We start from the raw sequence: 22051 nt of genomic DNA, 5'->3' as shown, positions 1-22051 counted from the left end.
TGTAAGCAATAAGCATTACCTGCTGTGCTTGAGAAAGGGCAATACCAGATTGCAGAGCAGATGGTTTATTACTTAGATGTGCAGTATAGCAATAATTGCTGTTATTGTACACGTTTAAGCTCAGACTACGTTATTTCACCATTGGCTCTTTCAACTGCAGGTATCATGCAACAAGTGTAGCACTGCACCTGACAACATTCATGTAAGTGCAGTAGAAATTTCTAGTAGCAATGTTCTACATGTTGCACTGGTTTACCCCACTGAAAATTCCCCCAGTGCTTTACGTTTCAGTTAGGTTTCACTACCGGATTGGTTTTCATACAAAGAAGAGAACCCTTCATGTACTTCTTAAACTTCTGATCTCTCAGACCGTAGATGAGAGGGCTGAGCAGCTGGGGTAACATGTTAGTTATGATGTTATTGCAGAACAGTATGATGGAGCGGAACTTGGGGAAGAGGATGATGAGGATAGTGTCCATGACAGGAGCGATGTAGGACAGCATACAGAGCAGCAGCTGCACCCCATGCAGTAGTATAGTAATCTGGGCTTTTCTGGCTGAAACTGGATCTGAGGTTGCAGCTTTGGCTGAAAGCATCACTCTAAAGTAAGTGTAGATCAATGTGATCCACACAAAGCACATGTAAAGGATATTGGTGGCATAGTTGTTGTTGTAATTGTGAACTGAGTCAAAGACATTCTGATGATAGCACATCCTGCCGGTAGAGAAAAATGACAAAGGCTTAAAGACAAAGGCGATAATGACATCTATGAACCCAGGGATGGCCCCTACAACCCAAATACAGGCGATGAGCACATAGGTCCTACTCACTGTGCAGATCAGAGGGTGCTGTAAAGGATGACAGATGGCTACAAAGCGTTCAATAGACATGATTGCCAAGTTCAGAGGAGTGTTCTTATGAGTGTTGCCTACTATTAGAATCAGAATTATACACACAGACACATTTAGGAAAGGGCAGACATAGGACATGACAAGCAAGAGCACAATGAAAGACATCTTGATGCTGTCATTGATGATCAGCTGCATGTACAGGATGTACCTGGAGTCGCTGTGGAAGGTCACGTTGGTGAAGAAGGTGTACAACAGGGTCCCATTGATATAGTTAATAACAAGGCCTAACAGAACCACTGTGAGGTTCTTGAACAAAGCCTCCTCAAAGAAGTCTCTTCGCCCGCTGGGGGAGGAGAAGTTGCTAGTCATCCCTGTGGCCTCTGGTGCAGAATCAAACACCAACGATGAACCTGTTACCTATCTCTCACTGCTACCTCTGTGTGTGAAGAGCAGACACTATAGTAGCTTTGTCTCCAAAACACGACAAAGGAAGATGCATTAAGTACAGATGTGCTATGAAATGAATCAAGAAAAAGATCATGATAAACACATGGCTACTGTTAACCATTGCGGTTCCTTGAAAATGGATACATACAGTACTGAATATCTGTTCTGTTGAATGGATGAGAGATGTCTTACCCCTCTTTGAAGGGGGCTAGAAGGGTTTCTTATAGTCACTGGTGTGGAAAACAAGTCACCCACTGGTGATAGAACATAGGATGATGTACTCAAGGGTCCCAGCCTAATGTCAAGAACCAAGGTACAGTAAAGGGACCAACATTTGGGTATGAGTTCATGTTTATTGGTGAAGTCTGCAGGCTCTCAACAGATCACTGCTGACTTGGGACTTGTAGAGTTCTACAGATAAACATCTTGTCATGGGGGCTTAGGGGACCCAGTGACATTTCACATTCTCCTCAGAGTCAAGCCCAAGCGACTCCTAAAAAGGTTATTACCAGAATGCATCACTGTCAAGCAATTCTCATGGAGATGCTGTTGACACAAGTTAGGAATGATTTGATGCGGGTTTCATAATTGGCATTCATGGGAGTTAGTGCTGTCCCAAGGGATTGAATTGTGAGTTCGAGAAAAGTCAAGACTATCTGAAGCGCAAAACTTCTAAATCTATTGACCAGTTCTGTACTGCTAAATGTATTGATTTATCAAATCAGTACCATACCCATGGTGTAACTGTAGGATTACAATTTCTACAGATGCAGGTTTACTGTATATTTAAACAGTATAATTATAAAGCAGGACATGGGGTTGCGTAAACACCAACTCAGAGAATAAGACCAGCTGTTGTAAGCCAGGTTATGACAAATGCATATGACTTTGGATTGTTTCATCTGGAATGGAGGGCAAAGTCATTAAGATGACAAAATGCATCACATTGACCCACCCGAATCAAGTTGATTACAAAATGTTAACGTAAAGAAAAAACTATTTGTAGGCATCGTTTTTTTATTTAACACATTAACTGACAAAAAAACATACATGGCAAATGAACATTTCTAAAGCACAACTGAATGACTAAATGTACAATATAAATGCCCTAATGGGATGACAGCATAGGGCAAACTGCAATTCGAGTCACAGGTTAATTTGGTTGGGCTGTCCAAAAAGGGGTCGTTCTTCTGGGGTCAGTTTCAACAGAAATATACGCAGACTTCCCACTGTAAAACAACTCCGTACCCTATGTTCCCCTCCCCCACCAAAACCCCAAAAGGTAGTATTTTCACAATGCAGGTTGAAACAACGTAATTTGCTCAAGTGCAGCTACAGAAATGTGTGGCTACAGAGGAACTCAAGCTTAGCCTCTAATAGCTGTCAGACTGAACAAGAAAACATTGCGTGATGAAGATAGGGTGGAACTGGTACAGTAATTTGCTACTGCGTTCAATAAGATCCCGACATATTGGCAAAAATGATGTACATTATTGAAGCCAACGGGCATTGTGACATCTACTCCATGCATGGTAGAATCATTGCCGCACAGGCATCAATAACTGGGCTGCCGTTAACGAATCAGGGAAAAGGTTATGGTAGGTCGGGAAAGGTACGTACGCTGCAGTGATCATTTTACCTACAGAGAGAGAGAAAAAACATTTAATCAATATTTGTCAAATACATATGCATTAGTCATGTATTAAATGTAGAAACCTGAGTTCTAAAGAACACAATCTAGCTACAGATGACAAATCAGCAGCACAAATTCCCTAAACATGGTACTATTTCATTTTGGTTAATTCCCACCATCCCTAGCCACACACATAACTGATTTAAAATGCAAGGTATATAAATATCAAATAATGACCATACATAATCCATTGGTAGAAGGATACACACCTGCAAACCACCGCCCATGTAGCGCATTCACTGCAGCCATTGCTGTTGGGATTGTGGGGCATTTTATGTACACTTTGCCCTATAAAGGAAAGGAAGAAGTAATAAGGTAAGGGTAAACTATCAATCTGCAACAGACCATTTGATGGGTAAAAAGGTAGAAACATATACATTTGTACATTAAACCATAATAGAAAACAAAGAAATGGTAACTGCATTTATAATTTATTTACAAAGTGCACAATTTGCTGGACCACCTTAGACCTATCCACTTCTATAAAGTTGTCATGAAGTTGCCCTGTTGTAGGAGGTTTATGACCCCCATACATACATTTCTCCCTTTTCTCTCCACCCTACAGAATGGACTCTTGGAAAGCCCTTTGTTAACAACGTATGGTAACATCAAAAGGTTGGGGAAAGGTACAATATTTCTGTAATCCAACAAGTGTCCGTTGGTACGACAAATTGTCGGATCTGGGAAAGTCTACACGTTCTAGTTAACAGATTCACATGGAATTGTGCAATTTAAAATGTTTAAATATGAAACTATTTGTGAAAAGATTAAATGTAATTTTAAGATTCTAAATGAGAGAATTGTTTTCCTAAGTAAACTATGCTCAGTGGCCACGCCCAAGTGAACAGACATTGGTTGAGAACTATGAAACACATCCCCTTCTCTCCCCCAATACAAAAGCCCGTTGACGGAAGTCAACTTGGGTTCGACGACTTGACTGGTGTTCATACGTTTAAAACGGCTAATTTCAACGTGGAGGTGACGATCACCACGCTGGAAGGATGAATTTCTACTAGAATTCAGCGTGAGCTAATTATGGCAAAATGAACTTTGAACTCTTATTCACTAAAGAAGTGATGCATCCTAGAAGTCGAGTTATCAGCTGCAGCTGTAAACGTACGTGGCCTAGGAAGGGACAGAATCTCTTAATAAGAACGACAGGGTACAACGTATCCGCTCTGCAACCAGAAATATTCTTCAAAGGACAAGGGCGATCTCTGCTGGGCAAACCAGTCTTCCATCTATCGAAGCGCAGTTCAGTGTAAATATATATCTTGCATTTTCCTTATCTGAATCGGCGGTTAATAGAATTCATAAGATTCTGTATTTATGGCAGCATAGCTTCTCAAGGACCGATAGAGACCCAATCCTTTTGTTCCTCAGTCTTCCCGCTCTTTCATTCAAACCCAACCCCCTTTCTTTGTGTAATCAGCTGTCATATCGGTTTCGTCCGCTAGGGACTTTCTTTTATGACATGATTTGAAATCAATGTATGATCCATCCTGTGTATATGTAATTCTGTGTGATCATTTAGGTATTTAGTAAATAAACAATTAAGCCAATTTTTGTAATGCTGATTCAACTTGTTAGCCAGGGTTCAATAACCAAGGATTTTACGACGTTCAGATGACTGAATAAGGTGACGATTAATAATTGACTGCTATTGATATATAAGATCTTCAGATGTTTAAGAGTTTATTCAGGAAGCCAGCAGCTCTATAATCATTCTTATGTGGTGCAGAAGGTTATTAACAAGTTAATTGTTGCATGGTTTAATTCAATCACGTAATCAATAAAACATTAGGTAATCGATTTGATAAAGTAGCCTGTCATAATTTAATCAGTCAGAGACACAAAGTGCATTTCAAAAGTTGTTTACCTGAGGGGAGTCCTTGTCAAGGTATATGTGGACAATTCCACCGTGTTTGTTGCACTCCTCAATGACGTCATCTTGAATCTCAACATCCCAGCCGGGTTCATTTTCCCTGGAAAAGAGGCAGGTAATTTCAAGCCATTCATCATTCATTCATGACCTAACCCAGCTTAAGGAAATGATCAGTTACATTCATTTAATTAAAGATCAAAAACAATGCTTCCTTTCATCATGAAATGAAAAGGTTAAAAGTAGTGTCTCACAACTGTGGGTTGAACATGTTGGACAGCTGTAGGCAGAGAGTAGCCAGTGGCTGCGTTGAGAGGTTCATGGCTTGGTTCCTGCTTGGAGCCAGGTTCAGTGAATGGGTGGCAGGAGCTGTAAAAGGAGATGACAGTATCATTAACAGAGGTCCTTCTCACCAGAGCTGCTGTCAAGTGCAGATTAATTCCTGTCTGTTGAATTGAACATCAGTTCCTGAACTGACTGGAATTTCAAATGGCATTAATTGACCCCAACTCTGCTTCCAACTGAGAACATCAGACTGACAATCCTTTCCACCCCCAATGAATACATCTCAAAGTACAGGACTAGTTTTTCATGTGTTGTTTCAATGCACATTTGGACACAATGTAGTTACACACAAGAAAACCAGAGAAGATGAAAACGGACAGCTTGAGAATCTTATCATTTGGCTTAAACCAAAATAAAATGTGGGTATGCATGACAGCAATGATTTCAAAACAATACAAGAAAAAAGGACCATTGGAGAGCTCTTTCCGGTTTGAAACATGAGAAATTTAAACAAAAGGATTTATTTTAGATGAGCATTAAATAATGTGCAGATTTGAGAAGCTGTACACTTTCACGTTCACCTTCAGGGGGTGGGTTCAGGCTGGCTTGTATGTCTAAAAGATTAGAAGAAGAGAAATTAAAGACGCACTTCAGTTAGAAAAGGTTGTGAGGATGGAACGATGCACAATGGATGAAGACCATTGACTTACTACACTGCAGTGCACATTAAGCCTATGTGCTAGAGGGGGGACAGCCATAGCATTAGCCACACAATATGAGAGAAGCAATGGTTATCTGCATGCTAGTTCAATATCAGCATTCACATCTAACATGGTACTGTGATATTGAAGTGTGTTACAAAAGTTTGAAGAGTCCCTTCACCTAGCAAGACAAACTGCTGGCTTTGGCAAGGCAAAACACACAGGTTGACTTGAATGATGTTAACTCATTTCTGGGTTTCGTACCAGTTGCACATGATATTCAATGTGCTCTTTTCAAGCAGGGCCAGTGAGTGAAAAAACAGCTTTCACATAGACATCTCAGAGACCGGCAGGTTGTTGAAGTGATTAACATACCTCATAATGAGTGTTGGTGGCAATGCCAGATTGGCCTTTAGTGTTTACATGTGGATCTATTGGATAAATGTGGAAGAGATCATTAAAAGGAGAAATGATAGTGAGAAAAGAAGTCTTACGGCGGTTCATTTGAGATGATCATATACTGGTGGTCATGGATGCAGATCATGTTAACACATTTAATCTCCAGATAATGTTCGCCCTCTTTGCACTGTTTTCTGACATCACAGACCAAATTAAGGGAGGAGCAAAAAGGTAACTGGAAATCATCCTGCCAAAGCAGGTGTGACAGCTTTCCTTTGCTACCTACCTTTGGCTATTGATCATGAAACTCATTCTAAAGGAAACGTAGTGGTGAATTTCACATTTGCACGAGGTATCAAAAAGCTCAAACTTCAAATGCCTCTCCTTTGAGGAGTCTGCAGTGTTCTTAGATGAGGCCAGTGAGTAGTTCATTCCACAATATGTAGTATGATACGTTACACATGGATAATGAGCCTACCTGTACCAGCTGCCATGTTGACGAAGTGGATTTGAGTCGAGTGGATGGAACCACTCATCTGTAGAGCCTGCTGTGCAGCCGGGGGGATCTGAAGACCAGTACCTGAGGGAAACAAACTATTCATTAGCATCAAGTCTGTTCAAAGCTATTCAAAACAACTCGAGCACACACTGGAGCGATTCTTGAAGTCAACTGGGGTAACACCTTGGTTGACCAAATCAGTTTTAGATTTCAGCACAAAAGTAGACATATCGAATACTAAGCTCAACTTTCCCTTACTGCTGACAAATAAACCTAAATGGCAATTTTGAGCACCAAAAAGACCAAACTACATTCACTCAAAAACAGCAGCTAATATCTCACCCTCTGCCAGCCGGGCCATGAGCTGCAGGCGCCCGGTGGTGCCCAGGTCAATGCCTGTCCTCTCCAGCTCGTCGTTGTCCAGGAAGGAGCTGGCGTTGGAGGGGTCGGTGCGTTCCGTCACGTGACCAACCTTCATGGGCCGTCCGGCCAGCTCAAAGCCATTCAGCTGCTCCATGGCCTTCTTAGCGCACTCTGCATCTGCAAACTACAATAATACAGTGTGAATCAGCTAACTAAAATGGCACATACCCTAATCTATTGTAAGTCTAAAATCAGGAACTTACTGAGATGAAACCATATCCTTTGGATCGTCCAGTTTCACTGTCATTCATCAGTTGTATGCTCTCAATCTGTTAAGGAAAACAGTTAGATACAAGAGAGTTAGTGTAAAAGGAAGTTAAAATGTAATTGATAAGTGATGGTGTTTCCTCCTTACCCTTCCGAAAGGCTCGAAGACACCTCGCAGCATCTCCTCTGTGATGTTGAAGTGCAGAGAGCCCACATACAGCCGCATAGGGCCAGCATTACCCTTCTGAAGGTTGTGGGCCATTGCTGCAGCTCTGTTCTTCTCAGCCTGCACACACACACACACACAAAATGGTGAGTCTATGCCATCTGCCAAGTAAGCGGTGACAGGTGACATCACATTTACTGATTCCATCAATGCTAAATATTATAGTTAAATCAACTACCTGAGGGGCCTGTACGATGATGGGCACGCCTAGAAGTCTCTGACCAGTTAAGCCAATAGCCAGCGGGACTGAATTCACTTCCAGAAACTCAATGTAGGCAATGCCCTTTGACTTCCTGGAGTTTCTGTCAGAGATCATCCTCACGTCTCTCACCTACAGGGGATAAAATAGTAATAGTGTGTCAAGAGTGAGCACCTTCCTAATGACCATAAGCTAAATTCTGTCAAAATAAAGTCTGTTGAATTATTTCATACGGCAAAGATAATGCAATCTACTTTTAAGTTTGTAAACTGCGAATACTGACTTTCCCCACGGCTGAGAAGAAGTCCTCCAGGTCTCGTGGTTTGATTCTGGCTGCCAGCTGCATACAAAAAACAGTGCGGGTATCCCTCTCCTCTGGGGTCAGGTTGTCAATTGGTTTCCTTGAAAAAAAGTGCAAACAGAGTTCAACACATATCATTTTCATGGATGGTGAGCAAAGAGTCCAGTTCACAAAACCGAAACCACGATAGAGCTTATAAATCACATCAAAGTTTATTGGTCGCATACACAGATTTGCAGAAGTTATCGTAGGTGCAGCAAAATGCTTATGTCCAGCTCCAACAATATCTAGCAATACAACACACAAGTAAAAATAACAACGAGCAGTATCTGAACGATCAATGTCCAGAATATAAATATACAGTATATGAATAGAAAAGGTGTGTACAGCAGTAGTTATATAGGATAAGCCATGACTAGAATACTCTATATATATATATATACACACACACACATACAAACACACACAGTCGTGGCCAAAAGTTGAGAATTACACAAATATTAATTTTCTGCTGCCTGCTGTCTCAGTTTGTATGATGGCAATTTGCATATACTCCAGAATGTTATGAAGAGTGATTAGATGAATTGCAATTACCTGCAAAGTCCCTCTTTGCCATGCAAATGAACTGAATCCCCCAAAAACATTTCCACTGCATTTAAACCCTGCCACAAAAGGACCAGCTGACATGTCAGTGATTCTCTCTCTCGTTAACACAGGTGACAGTGTTGACGAGGACAAGGCTGGAGATCACTCTGTCATGCTGATTGAGTTCGAATAACAGACTGGAAGCTTCAAAAGGAGGGTGGTGCTTGGAATCATTGTTCTTCCTCTGTCAACCATGGTTACCTGGAAGGAAACGCGTGCCATTATCATTACTTTGCACAAAAAGGGCTTCACAGGCAAGGATATTGCTGCCAGTAAGATTGCACCTAAATCGGATTATCAAGAACTTCAAGGAGAGCGGTTCAATTGTTGTGAAGGCTTCAGGGCGTCCAAGAAAGTCCAGCAAGCGCCAGGACCGTCTCCTAAAGTTGATTCAGCTGCGGGATCGTGGCACCAGCACTACAGAGCTTGCCCAGGAATGGCAGCAGGCAGGTGTGAGTGCATCTGCACGCACAGTGAGGCGAAGACTTTTGGAGGATGGCCTGGTGTCAAGAAGGGCAGCAAAGAAGCCACTTCTCTCCAGGAAAAACATCAGGGACAGACTGATATTCTGCAAAAGGTACAGGGATTGGACTGCTGAGGACTGGGGTAAAGTCATTTTCTCTGATGAATCCCCTTTCCGATTGTTTGGGGCATCTGGAAAAAAGCTTGTCCGGAGAAGACAAGATGAGCGCTACCATCAGTCCTGTGTCATGCCAACGGTAAAGCATTCTGAGACCATTCATGTGTGGGGTTGCTTCTCAGCCAAGGGAGTGGGCTCACTCACAATTTTGCCTAAGAACACAGCCATCAATAAAGAATGGTACCAATACATCCTCTGAGAGCAACTTCTCCCAACCATCCAGGAACAGTTTGGTGATGAACAATGCCTTTTCCAGCATGATGGAGCACCTTGCCATAATGCAAAAGTGATAACTAAGTGGCTCGGGGAACAAAACATCGATATTTTGGGTCCATGGACAGGAAACTCCCCAGACCTTACTCACATTGAGAACTTGTGGTCAATCCTCAAGAGGCGGGTAGACAAACAAAAACCCCAAGCATTGATTATGCAAGAATGGACTGCCATCAGTCAGGATGTGGCCCAGAAGTTAATTGACAGCATGCCAGGGCATATTGTAGAGGTCTTGAAAAAGGGTCAACACTGTAAATATTGACTCTGCATCAACTTCATGTAATTGTCAATTTGACACTTGTAATTATACTTCAGTATTCCATAGTAACATCTGACAAAAATATCTAGACACTGAGGCAGCAGACTGAAAATTAATATTTGTGCCATTCAAAACTTTTGGCCACGACTGTGTGTGTGTGGCCAGGTGGTGCCAGAACAACAACCTATCCATCAACGTAACCAAGACTAAGGAGATGATTGTGGACTACAGGAAAAGGAGGACGGAGCACGCCGCCATTCTTATCGACGGGGCTGTAGTGGAGCAGGTTGAGAGCTTCAAGTTCCTTGGTGTCCACATCAACAACAAACTAGAAAGGTCCAAACACACCAAGACAGTTGTGAAGAGGGCACGACAAAGCCTATTCCCCCTCAGGAAATGAAAAGATTTGGCATGGGTCCTGAGATCCTCAAAAGGTTCTACAGCTGCAACATCAAGAGCATCCTGACTGGTTGCATCACTGCCTGGTACGGCAATTGCTCGGCCTCTGACCACAAGGCACTACAAAGGGTAGTGCGTACGGCCCAGTACATCACTGGGGCTAAGCTGCCTGTCATCCAGGACCTCTACAGGCGGTGTCAGAAGAAGGCCCTAAAAATTGTCGAAGACCCCCGCCACAGACTGTTCTCTATTACCGCATGGCAAGCGGTACCAGGGGCCCAAGTCTAGGACAAAAAGGCTTTTCAACAGTTTTTACTCCCAAGCCATAAGACTCCTGAACAGGTAAACAAATGGCTACCCAGACTATTTGCATTGTGAGCTCCCCCCCCCCCCCCGAAAACCCCTCTTTTAACGCTGCTGCAACTCTGTTTATCATATATGCATAGTCACTTTAACTATACACACTACCTAAATTGGGCCGACCAACCAGCGCTCCTGCACATTGGCTAACCGGGCTATCTGCATTGTGTCCCGCCACCAACCCCTCTTTTACGCTACTGCTACTCTCTGTTCGATCATATACGCATAGTCACTTTAACCATATCTACATACTACCTCAATCAGCCTGACTAACCGGTGTCTGCATGTAGCCTCACTACTGTATATAGCCTGTCTTTTTATTTCTTTACCTACCCACTGTTCACCTAATACCTTTTTTGCACTATTGGTTAGAGCCTGTAAGTAAGCATTTCATTGTAAGGTCTACACCTGTTGTATTCGGCACACGTGACAAATAAACTTTGATTTCTCACACACGTGGTTAGAGCGTTGGGCTAGTTACCGAAAGGTTGCTAGATCAAATCCCTGAGCTGACCAGGTAAAAAAATCTGTCATTCTGCCCCCTGAACAAGGCAGTTAACACACTGTTCCCCGGTAGGCCGTCATTGTAAATAAGAATTTGTTCTTAACTGACTTGCCTAGTTAAATAAAGGTGAATTTTCATATATATATATATATAAAGTGGGTTAAAACAGTATGTAAACATTATTAAAGTGACCAGTGTTCAATGACTATGTACATAGGGCAGCAGTCTAAGGTTCAGGGCAGGGTACCAGCTGGCTAGTGAAGGCTGTTTATCAGTCTCTCAGTCCAGCTTTGATGCACCTGTACTATCTCCACCTTCTTAATGATCTTTCTTGCCTTCCTGTGACACCGGGTGCTGTAGATGTTCTGGAGGACAGGAAGTGTGCCCCCGATAATGCACTGGCTGACCGCGCCACCCTATGGTTGCGGCCGGTGAAGTTGTTGCGGCCGTACCAGTCGTTGAGACAGCCCGACAGAATGCTCTCGATGGTGTATCTGTTGAAGTTTGTGAGGGTCTTGGGGGCAAACACCAAATTTCTTCAGCCTCCAGAGGTTGAACCTTCACCCCGCTGTCGGTGTGCAGGAACCATTTCAGGTCCTCTGTGATGTGCATGCTAAGGAACTTGAAGCTTTTGACCCGCCCCACTGTGGCTTCTAAGACAATCCGGCTGTGTATCTCACCTTACTGGACTCTTGTCTTTCTTGAAGGGGCTACGACTTCTTGAGCGTTTCCGACTGAAAAAAGGAACAATCACAAGGTTTAGTTCTTACCCAGACTTTACATACATACTTTATTGACAAGACATCCAACAGGCAAACACCAACACGTCACACAAAATTATAAAAAACTTAGTTTGTTGGCATGTGGTGGACCAACCTTCCCTCCCGGAACACCACAACATTTCATCTCCAAACTAGGGTGTAAAACAAGGTTCAGCTCAGTATGTACGCCTACTATGCCAAACTGTATGGTTTTTTAATACATAAGTATTATTCTATTCAACTTAGTTTCCTTCCCTCATTTGGGACTACTTTGTGTACTCTACTTCTCTTGAAACACATCAGCCCGGTCACAAACAGGGAGGGGATTGACCTGAGGACACAAAACCAGGGCTATGGCTTCAGTTATCCGTCTCATGCGTGAACTTCAACATAGAACATAGGCCAAGCACGCCTCCAACTCAATCATCAAGTTCAGACGACAACAGTAGTAGGCTTGATTACCAACGATGACTAGACAGCCTACAGGCAGGAGGGGAGGGCTCTGGGAGTGTGGTGCCTGGAAAACAACATCAACAAAACAAAAAGAAGATGCTCATGGACTTCAGGAAACAGCAGAGGGTGCACCCCCCTATCTACATCGACGGGACCGCAGTAGAGAAGGTGGAAAACTTCCAAGTTCCTTGGCGTACACATCACTGACAAAGTGAAATGGACCACCCACACAGACAGTATGGTGCAGAAGGCACAACAGAGCCTGTTCAATCTCAGGAGGTTAAGAAATTTGGCTTGTCACCTAAAACCCTCAAGCTTTTACAGATGCACAATTGAAAGCATCCTGTCGGGCTGTATCACTGCCTGCTATGGCAACTGCACCGCCCGCAACTGCAAGGATCTCCAGAGGGTGGTGCGGTCTGCCTAACTCACTACAGGGGGGAAACTACCCGCCCTCCAGGACACCTACACCACCCAATGTCACAGCAAGGCCAAAAAGATCATGAAGGACATCAACCACCCGAGCCAATGCCTGTTCACCCCGCAACCATCCAGAAGGCTAGGTCAGTACAGGTGCATCAAAGCTGGGACTGAGAGACTGAAAAACAGCTTCTATCTCAAGGCCATCAGACTGTTAAACAGCCATCACTAGCGCATTAGAGGCTGCTGCCTATAGGCATAGACTAGAAATCACTGGCCACTAAGGAATGGAACACTAGTCACTTTATTAATGTTTACATAACTTGCATTACTCAGCTCATATGTATACACTGTATTCTATACCATCATTACCAGAAACAAGTCTCTCACCGTTGCTGCTTGTTTTAGACCCCCTTCAGCCCCCAGCTGTGCCCTAGACACCATATGTGAATTGATCGCCCCCCATCTATCTTCAGAGTTCGTACTGTTAGGTGACCTAAACTGTGACATGCTTAACACCCCGGCCGTCCTACAATCTAAGCTAGATGCCCTCAATCTCACAAATTATCAAGGAACCTACCAGGTACAACCCTAAATCTGTAACCATGGGCACCCTCTTAGATATCATCCTGACCAACTTGCCCTCTAAATACACATCTGCTGTCTTAAACGAGGATCTCAGCCTCATTACCTGCGTGTGTAATGGGTCCGCGGTCAAACGACCACCCCTCATCACGGTCAAACGCTCCCCAAAACACTTCAGATAGCAGGATTTTCTAATCGACCTGGGCCGGGTCCCCTGGAAGGATATTGACCTCATCCCGTCAGTAGAAAATGCCAGGTTGCTCTTCAAAAGTGCTTTCCTCACCATCTTAAATAAGCATGCCCCATTCAAAAAAAAATGTAGAACTAAGAACAGATATAGCCCTTGGTTCACCCCAGACCTGACTGCCCTTGACAGCACAAACATCCTGTGGCATTCTACATTAGCATCGAATAGCTCTCGCGATATGCAACTTTTCAGGGAAGTCAGGACCCAATATACTCATTTAGTTAAGCTAAAGCTAGCTTTTTCAAACATAAATTTGCTTCCTGGGACACTAAAGTCCATGGAGAATAAGAGCACCTCCACCCAGCTGCCCACTGCACTTAGGATAGGAAAAACTCACCACCGATAATTCTATGATAATCAATAATTTCATTAAGCATTTTTCTACAGCTGACCATGCTTTCCACCTGGCTACCCCTACCCCGGCCAACATCTCAGCACCCCCTGCAGCAACTTGCCGAAGCCGCCCTCCACCACTTCTCCTTCACCCAAATCCAGACAGCTGATGTTCTGAAAGAGCTGTAAAATCTGGATCCCTACAAATCAGCTGGGCAAAACAATCTGGACCCTCTCTTTCTAAAATTATCTGCCGAAATTATTGCACCCCTATTACTAGCCTATTCACCTCTTTCGTATCGTCTGAGATCCCCAAAGTTTGGAAAGCTGCCGCGGTCATCACTCTAGACCCAAACTGTTATAGACCTATATCCATCCTGCCCTGCCTTTCTAAAGTCTTCGAAAGCCAAGTTAACAAACAGATCAACGACCATTTCGAATCCCACCGTACCTTCTCCACTATGCAATCTGGTTTCCGAGCTGGTCATGGGTGCACCTCAGCCACGCTCAAGGTCCTAAACGATATCATAACCGCCATCGATAAAAGACAGTACTGTGCAGCCGTCTTTTTCGACCTGGCCATGGCTTTCGACTGTCAATCACCGCATTTTTATCGGCAGACTCAATAGCCTTCACTTCTCAAATGACTGCCTCGCCTGGTTCACCAACTACTTCTCAGATTTCAGTGTCAAATCGGAGGGCCTGTTGTCCGGACCTCTGGCAGTCTCTATGGGGGTGCCACCAGGGTTCAATTCTCGGGCCGACTCTTTTCTCTATATATATATCAATGATGTCGCTCTTGCTGCTGGTGATTCTCTGATCCACTTCTACGCAGACGACACCATTCTGTATACATCTGGCCCTTCTTTGGACACTGCTAACAAACCTCCAAAACGAGCTTCAACGCCATACAACACTCCTTCCGTGGCCTCCAACTGCTAGTAAAGCTAAGTTCATGCTCTTCAACCGATTGCTGCCTGCACCCTTCTGCCCGACTAGCATCACTAAGCTGGACTGTTCTGACCTAGAATATGTGGACAACTACAAATACCTAGGTGTCTGGTTAGGATGTGACTAAACTCTCATTCCAAACTCACATTAAGCATCTCCAATCCAAAATGAAATCTAGAAACGGCTTCCTATTTCGCAACAAAGCCTCCTTCACTCATGCTGAAACATACCATCCTACCGATCCTTGACTTCGGCGATGTCATTTACAAAATAGCCCCCAACACTCTACTCAGCAAACTGAATGTAGTCTATCACAGTGCCATCCGGTGTCACCAAAGCCCCATACACTACCCACCACTGCAACCTGTATGCTCTCGCTGGCTGGCCCTCACTACATATTCGTCGCCATACCCACTGGCTCCAGGTCATCTATAAGTCTTTGCTAGGTAAAGCCCCGCCTTATCTCAGCTCACTGGTCACCATAGCAACACGCTCCAGCAGGTATAATACATATTTCACTTGTCATCCCCAAAGCCAACACTTCCGTTGGCCACCTTTCCTTCAAGTTCTCTGCTGCCAATGACTGGAACGAATTGCAAAAAAAAAATTATAAACAAAAAGCACTGAAGCCTTATATCTCCCTCTCTAACTTTAAGCATCAGCTGTCAGAGCAGCTTACCGATCACTGTACCTGTACACAGCCAATCTGTAAATAGCACACCCAACTACCTCATCCCCATATTATTACTTACCCTCTTGCTCTTTCACATCCCTGTATCTCTACTTGCACATCATCATCTGCACATCTATCACTCCAGTGTTATGGCTAAATCGTAATTATTTCACCTCTATGGCCGATTTATTGCCTACCTCCATACTCTTCTACATTTGCACACAATGTACATAGATGTTTCTATTCTGTTATTGACTGTATGTTTGTTTATTCCATGTGTAACTCTGTGTTGTTGTTTATGTCGCACTGCTTTGCTTTATCTTGGCCAGGTCGCAGTTGTAAATGAGAACTTGTTCTCAACAGGCCTACCAGGTTAAATAAAATACAAATAAAATTCTTAGTATCTTAGTCCGTTCCGCTCTGACATCGCTTGTCCATATGTATATAGTCTTAAATCATTTTGCTACACCCGCAATAACATCTGCTAATCACGTATGTGACCAATACAATTTGATTACAAAGGCAACAAACTACACCACTTTTAAAAACAAAACCAGGTTTCATTTCATCATCAACAGAAAGTTTCTATAGACAACAGCTTTCAGTGGAAAACACAAATTATGTCCAAGAAGGAGATATAGCAGATTATTCCAACCCATTTGTCTGTAGACAAAATAAGGAAGCCCAAAAATTGTGACACAGGAAAAAAAATACATAAGCATTTCCCAAACTCAGTCCTCAGGAACCAAAGAGGTGCCCGTTTTGGTTTTTACCCTAAACAGCTGACTAAAATGATCAAAGCTTGATGATCAGTTGATTATTTGAATCAGCTGTGTAGTGCTTGGGCAAAGAATTCAACGTGCACAGAGTTTGGAAAACCCTGCAATACGTACAAGGGGCTCCGGCGTCCTCTGTAGCGTCCAGCATGTTCCCTGCTACGGGAAGCACTGCGCCGGCGCTCTTTACTGCGGCTCCGTTTCTTCTCCGGACTCTTGCTCCTTTTCCGATCCTGGCTCTTCTTCCCAACTTTGCTCTTGCACTTGTCAGAGCTCGGGCTCCGACTACTCCTAATGTGGCTCCTCTTTTTCCTGGAACACAGGATGACATTATCACGGTGCAGTCACAGAATACAATTGTAAACGGATACTTTAGACATCTAACCATCACTGATGCAGTTTCCAAAAGGTTACACGATTGAAACATGACTAGTAGCAACTGACAAGAAATCTAATTTTATTTGTCACATGCGCCAAATACAACAGGTGTAGACCTTACAGTGAAACGCTTACTTACAAGCCCCTAACCAACAACGCAGTTAAGAAAAATAAACTAAATAAATAAAAGTAACAAATAATTAAAGAGCATCAGTAAAATAACAATAGCGAGGCTATATACATGTGGTACCGGTACGGAGTCAATGTGCGGGGGCAACGGTCAAGGTAATATGTACATGTAGGTAGAGTTATTAAAGTGACTATGCATAGATAATAACAGAGTAGCAGCAGCGTAAGGGGGGGGGGGCAATGCAAATAGTCTGGGTAGTCATTTGATTAGATGTTCAGGAGTCTTCTGGCTTGGGGGTAGAAGCTGTTTAGAAGCCTCATTGACCTAGACTTAGCGCTCCCGTACCGCTTGCTGTGCGGTAGCAGAGAGAACAGTCTGTATGGAGATGGTTTAGCAAAGAGTTTAAAAATCAGTACTTACTTCTTACTACTGCGCTCTTCGTGTCCATTAGCACTAGAGGACTTTATCTCATCCTAAGCAGGGTTGATAGAAGAACATCATGAGGATGTAGAGGAAACATTGCAAGTCGTCAGGGGTGAGGGAGGGAACAAGAAAATACGGAACATAACCATTAGGTTAAAATACTGTTAACATGAATATGTTTGGACAAGTATGTAAGGGGGTCCTTCTACAGCCCCTGTAGAGTTCCACTCCAATTACTCCCCCTGCTGTTATAACTACATATTATACAGTACTCAATCCAACCAAAAGTCAAAGTCTATTGGAAAAATATATACTATTTTGGCATGATACAGTTTGGTCATCTCAACCCCACCCCTCCTTTGTCGTACCCGTACCACTATCTGTTCCTAAGCCCACTGAGACCATGCTTGGCCCACAGCCGCTAAAAGAGATCCTGTGGTTGATGTCAGTCCAGTGATCTTCACCCATTTTCCTTCTTGGACTGTAAGAGTTCGATGCCACCTCTGTCACACATCTCGCCCTGAAGCAAACAGGGAGTCACACTGCTTAGTAATATGGACTCCCAAGTAAAACTGAAGCAAAAAAAAAAAAACTAGTTTAGCCTCATGTTAAATGTCCTATATATTTTTCGTGCCAGCTGAATGGAGATGTTTGTTTTTGAATGGTTTGAATTTTATGAGAGGAAAATATACTCATACTGGTGAAATCATTAACTAAATGTATAATAGAAATGAAATCTTGAAATCGTACAAATAAATTGTGGTAAGAAAATAAACGTAAAGTATTACTGGTGTTAAAAGGCATGCAAAGTCAAGATGCTGATTTACAAAATCAGAAACCATCACAATAGACTTGGGCAGGGAGACAGTATTCATATTTTAAAATAATCATTAGCTTGTTTTGTTGACCATGGCAAAATCATGACTACACATTTAAGCCTTATTTGTTAAAGTATACTATAGAGAAGACTAATCTACTAAAGCCAAATGTAAGGGTAAAATAGGTACTAATACATGTAAGGCCTATTTTAGGTCAGACTTACTTGATTGACACTGACGCATAACAAAAGAATGTGCCAGAACTACTGGTACCACAGTAATTATATTTCTATGGGTCGATCCAACTGTAACATTAGGTGTAAACATTGTGAAAATGCCTTTAGCTACCATGTCAACAGAAAATGTGAATATTGTCTCCTTTGCATGTGGGGTAAAATGTGCTGATTATCATCCATTTGCATTCACCTTGTTGCAACCAAACAGGTGATAGGATGTTCTAAGATGAAGCTCTTTTTGTCCTAGGGGATCACAGTACATCAATACATTGCGCAATTACTACCTTACTCCCCCCACCCACCCCCCACCCCCCACCGTTCACACGAATCAAAAGGTGAGAGAAGAGGGGAGATATCGTTAGGCAAGTCTACAAAGAGAGAGAGATGGGTGTTTATTCAGAATTTTGGATTATGTCAATGCATCACACCTCATTCAAACATTGAGAGGCACAACAACCATTTAACTATAAATAATAGCAACAAGATGATACAAGACCAGCAAATAGTGAATGCGCAAAAAAAAAAAAACAGCTACAAGGCTGGCAATTCTAGCTACCCACCTTTCTGTATGGAGCCTCTAGCATAGCCTCAACATCAAAGTCGTCTGCCATGGTCTCCTGAAAGAGAAAACCTGATACAATCAAGTCAGAACATCAGTCATGAGATAAAAGCAGACATGTATAATCTAGATAGCTAGATACTACAACTGGCACAGAATATTGGGGTTAGCTGACAACATCACGAAAACGATGTGCACACTTCATTGGGGCAGAAGTCTGTGCTGTTGTGATTGTGGATGGCCAGATAGCTAGCAACAATGACAAGAACCTGCCATGTGGGGAATCGTAGGTGGCTCGTTTCAGCTTGTTCTTGATACCATGTCTTGTTTTGACTGGTGTCACGTCTATGTTAATATTGCTAAAATTCGTTAGCTAGCTAACCAACTAACGATGTATGAGAGACAAGTGTATGAGAGACAAGTGAGAGACAAGTGACATGACAAGTGTGAAAATGTATTTATGTTTTCAATAAACATTGGAGACAAAATATTGTTTACATGTTGTCAATCTAAGCCAACCCTGTCTGTTTTGCGCCATAGTTGTGCACGCGTCGGTTTTGTTGCTCAACACCCAACCCATCTATATACCTAGTAAATTAGCACTAGCTACTTTACGTTAGCCAAGCCGATAGCTTGCCTAGCTAGTTGGTCTAATTTGAATAATATACTAGCCAGAATAGATTCCGACCTTGCTTGCCTACAGCTGCAGTTGGACAGGCTTCCTGTTGAAATTAAGACACCACGGAGCCGGTGTTGTGACAAATCCCCCCCACCCTTCACGTGAACGTGCACACACTTCATTTCACTGATCTTAGTAGCAGAAAGCATTTTTTATTTGTGTCCTTCAAGGCAGCTGTCAATGATCACGTTAGGCTGCCTTTCATTAATTTTTTTAATGGCGGTTTGATCGCGGGGGAGGCACTAGTAATGTCTGCAGTTTTCAGCTTGGCTATTTGTTTAATGTTTATTTGTCTATAAATACATCTTGGCCAAATTCTCCCATGTCTTATTCGACTAGTATAATGAGTGGCACCTTACTCCTCAGTGTAAACTCCCAGTTCTACATAAATATGTAAACAATATGGCCACCTTACTTTATATGAATGGGCGTAACATGCTGTAATTTTTTATTCCGTAGACGAATTACCACATTAATTATCTGATTTGCATAAAGTAGTATAAAAAGTTGTATTCTAATTTCATAAATGGTTACAAACTCAGTTTTGCATAAAACATTTTGATTTGTTAATATGACCACCCTACCTTAAATTGGGCTTAAATTACTGTAATTGTGTATTCCATACTGCCCAATTTGTGTAACAGTATAACTTTCATCTGTCCCCTCGCCCCGACCCTCTGCACACATCGACAACTGACACCCACGAAGCATCGTTACCCATCGCGCCACAAAAGCCGCGGTCCTTGCAGAGCAAGGGGAACAACTACTTCAAGGTCTCAGAGCGAGTGACGTCACTGATTAAAACACTATTAGCGCGCACCACCACTAACTAGCTAGCCATTTCACATCGGTTACATTTGTATAATATAGCATTTTACTTTATTTGAATAATCTGTGTTCTACATCAGCTCTGAAAATGGCAAAACAATATGACCACCCTATCTTGAGATATTGGACAAAACGTGTTGAATTTTTGAACCCAGACAAGTGATTTGGTGCCATTGTTGACTAGGGATTAACATTGACCTGTCCGCAACCTTTTTGACCTTTTCTGATAACTTGAAAATAAGATCTCAGCCATGGTAAATCCTATTCTCGTGGAATAAACGGTTCTGTGTTACCATAACATTAAATATAAAGTATAACACCAGAACCAAAGTTTAATTTTGTCCCCCAACACCCTAGGAAGCCTGGCCGACCCCAGTGCAGCTGTAAACAAGCATAGGGTCAGAATCTATTCTGGTTAAAATGATACCAAACAGTACAGTATGAAGACAGGCCAAAACTGCTTCTCCAATAGAAATCCGATCACACTTATAGGCGAATCCATGGCGAAGCTAAACTCATATTTAGTAACACGTCACCGGGTCTAACAGTCGTCATGTGCAAGCCGTTAACTGTCAAGTCTTTCAATAGAAAATAGTTTGACAAATTAAAACGTGTCAGTATGTCACTTTCACGAGGTTGGAGTAATAACACGTTCAACTACTTAAGACATTGGCTCATATCTAGGTTGTGCATTTAAAGATTTCGAGGAGAACTAAGGAAGAATCTCAATGCCTTCTCAAACCCCGGTCTGTGTCGCAAGCGTTCACGGAAGTCTCGCCTCTAGGTTTAGAAACTATGACAGTATGGAGCCTCACATTACATTAGCCCTTTACAATCTGCTAGCTAGCGCATTACTGTCCCTTTTGCTAGCTAGCGCATTACTGTCCCAACACTCCTGCAGCTTCCAACTAACTAGAGCAAGAACCATATGGAACTTAACTAGCTTACTACCAATATGTTTTCTAGTAACGCTAGCTAGCTAGACAACGTTAGCCAAACTGTGAGGAAGATGTGCCTGTGGCGATTTGTAATGGTAACGTTATTTAACTTACCGCAGGGATTTGTCCCAACGTCTGCTTCTTCTGTGACCAGAAACAATTAAGTTAGCTTGCAAACTTATCAAATCAGCCAGTGAACTAACGTTAGCCAACTACGCCTTCAGGATCAAATTGGCCCAATTTGACCTCGGATTCGCCTGCTGCTGTTCTTCCCAACAACACACAACAGCTTAAAAAGAAATGCTCTCGTTCCACGCTACTGTACAGTCGTATGCAAACGAAATTATTAACAGCAGCCAATAATGAATTCAGCCTTATATTAGCTAGCTATACCGTGTATAACTTTTTGTTGTTGTTGCGTTTAACAACTTCATTAGCGTCTCTAAAATGGCGTTCTCTCGTTTTATCAACACGCGATGAGCGTGGTCCTATCCAGTGTTGCCAACTCCTCAGTAAGGAAAGCAGCTATTGGCTGTCCTAGAAGTCGCTAAATGACGTCATCACTCAATTTGCATAAGTGGCCATGTACTTGTAATTGTGATGGACGCTGTAGGAAAGATAACGAGAGACAAAAAGTGAGTAAAAAACACCCTAAATATGTTTAGAACT

The 22051-nt window shown here is 42.7% G+C and overlaps 2 protein-coding genes across 4 annotated transcripts; both read right to left on the bottom strand.

Moving 5' to 3' along the window:
• Positions 1-287: 287 nt before the first annotated feature.
• On the bottom strand, positions 288-1220 carry or135-1 (odorant receptor, family H, subfamily 135, member 1). Its single transcript, XM_039007500.1, has one exon. It carries the CDS (start codon positions 1218-1220, stop codon positions 288-290), a length of 933 nt encoding a protein of 310 aa, XP_038863428.1.
• A 1075-nt stretch (positions 1221-2295) lies between these two features.
• LOC120059523 (RNA-binding protein 39-like) lies at positions 2296-21845 on the bottom strand. Of its 3 annotated transcripts, none has more exons than XM_039008647.1 (15): positions 21497-21845; positions 18939-19009; positions 17322-17374; positions 16511-16705; positions 11875-11928; positions 8096-8213; positions 7792-7944; positions 7536-7673; positions 7384-7449; positions 7100-7304; positions 6737-6838; positions 5128-5242; positions 4871-4976; positions 3201-3279; positions 2296-2937 (listed from the first exon to the last, which is right to left on the bottom strand). In XM_039008647.1, exons 2-15 carry the CDS (start codon positions 18987-18989, stop codon positions 2837-2839), a joined length of 1536 nt encoding a protein of 511 aa, XP_038864575.1. In that variant the 5' UTR covers positions 18990-19009; positions 21497-21845; the 3' UTR covers positions 2296-2836. The 3 variants fall into 3 exon arrangements, with proteins under 3 accessions (XP_038864575.1, XP_038864573.1, XP_038864576.1); XM_039008645.1 differs by having other exon boundaries at positions 18939-18995; XM_039008648.1 differs by lacking the exon at positions 11875-11928 and having other exon boundaries at positions 18939-18995.
• Positions 21846-22051: the final 206 nt, after the last annotated feature.

Source organism: Salvelinus namaycush, chromosome 14 (assembly GCF_016432855.1).
Source record: "Salvelinus namaycush isolate Seneca chromosome 14, SaNama_1.0, whole genome shotgun sequence".
Lineage (NCBI taxonomy): Eukaryota > Metazoa > Chordata > Actinopteri > Salmoniformes > Salmonidae > Salvelinus > Salvelinus namaycush.
This window is presented reverse-complemented; position numbering and strand designations above follow the sequence as displayed.

What these genes read in the sequence shown, in the direction of transcription:
- LOC120059523 (XM_039008647.1), bottom strand. Translation starts at nt 18,989, where the DNA reads ATGGCAGACGACTTTGATGTTGAGGCTATGCTAGAGGCTCCATACAGA. An exon ending in AAAGACAAGAGTCCAGTAAG is followed by an intron (nt 8,214 to 11,874) that starts GTGAGATACACA and finishes CTTTTTTTCAAG; the next exon opens with GAAACCAATTGACAACCTGA. An exon ending in CATGGCCCGGCTGGCAGAGG is followed by an intron (nt 6,839 to 7,099) that starts GTGAGATATTAG and finishes TGTTTCCCTCAG; the next exon opens with GTACTGGTCTTCAGATCCCC.
- or135-1 (XM_039007500.1), bottom strand. Translation starts at nt 1,220, where the DNA reads ATGACTAGCAACTTCTCCTCCCCCAGCGGGCGAAGAGACTTCTTTGAG.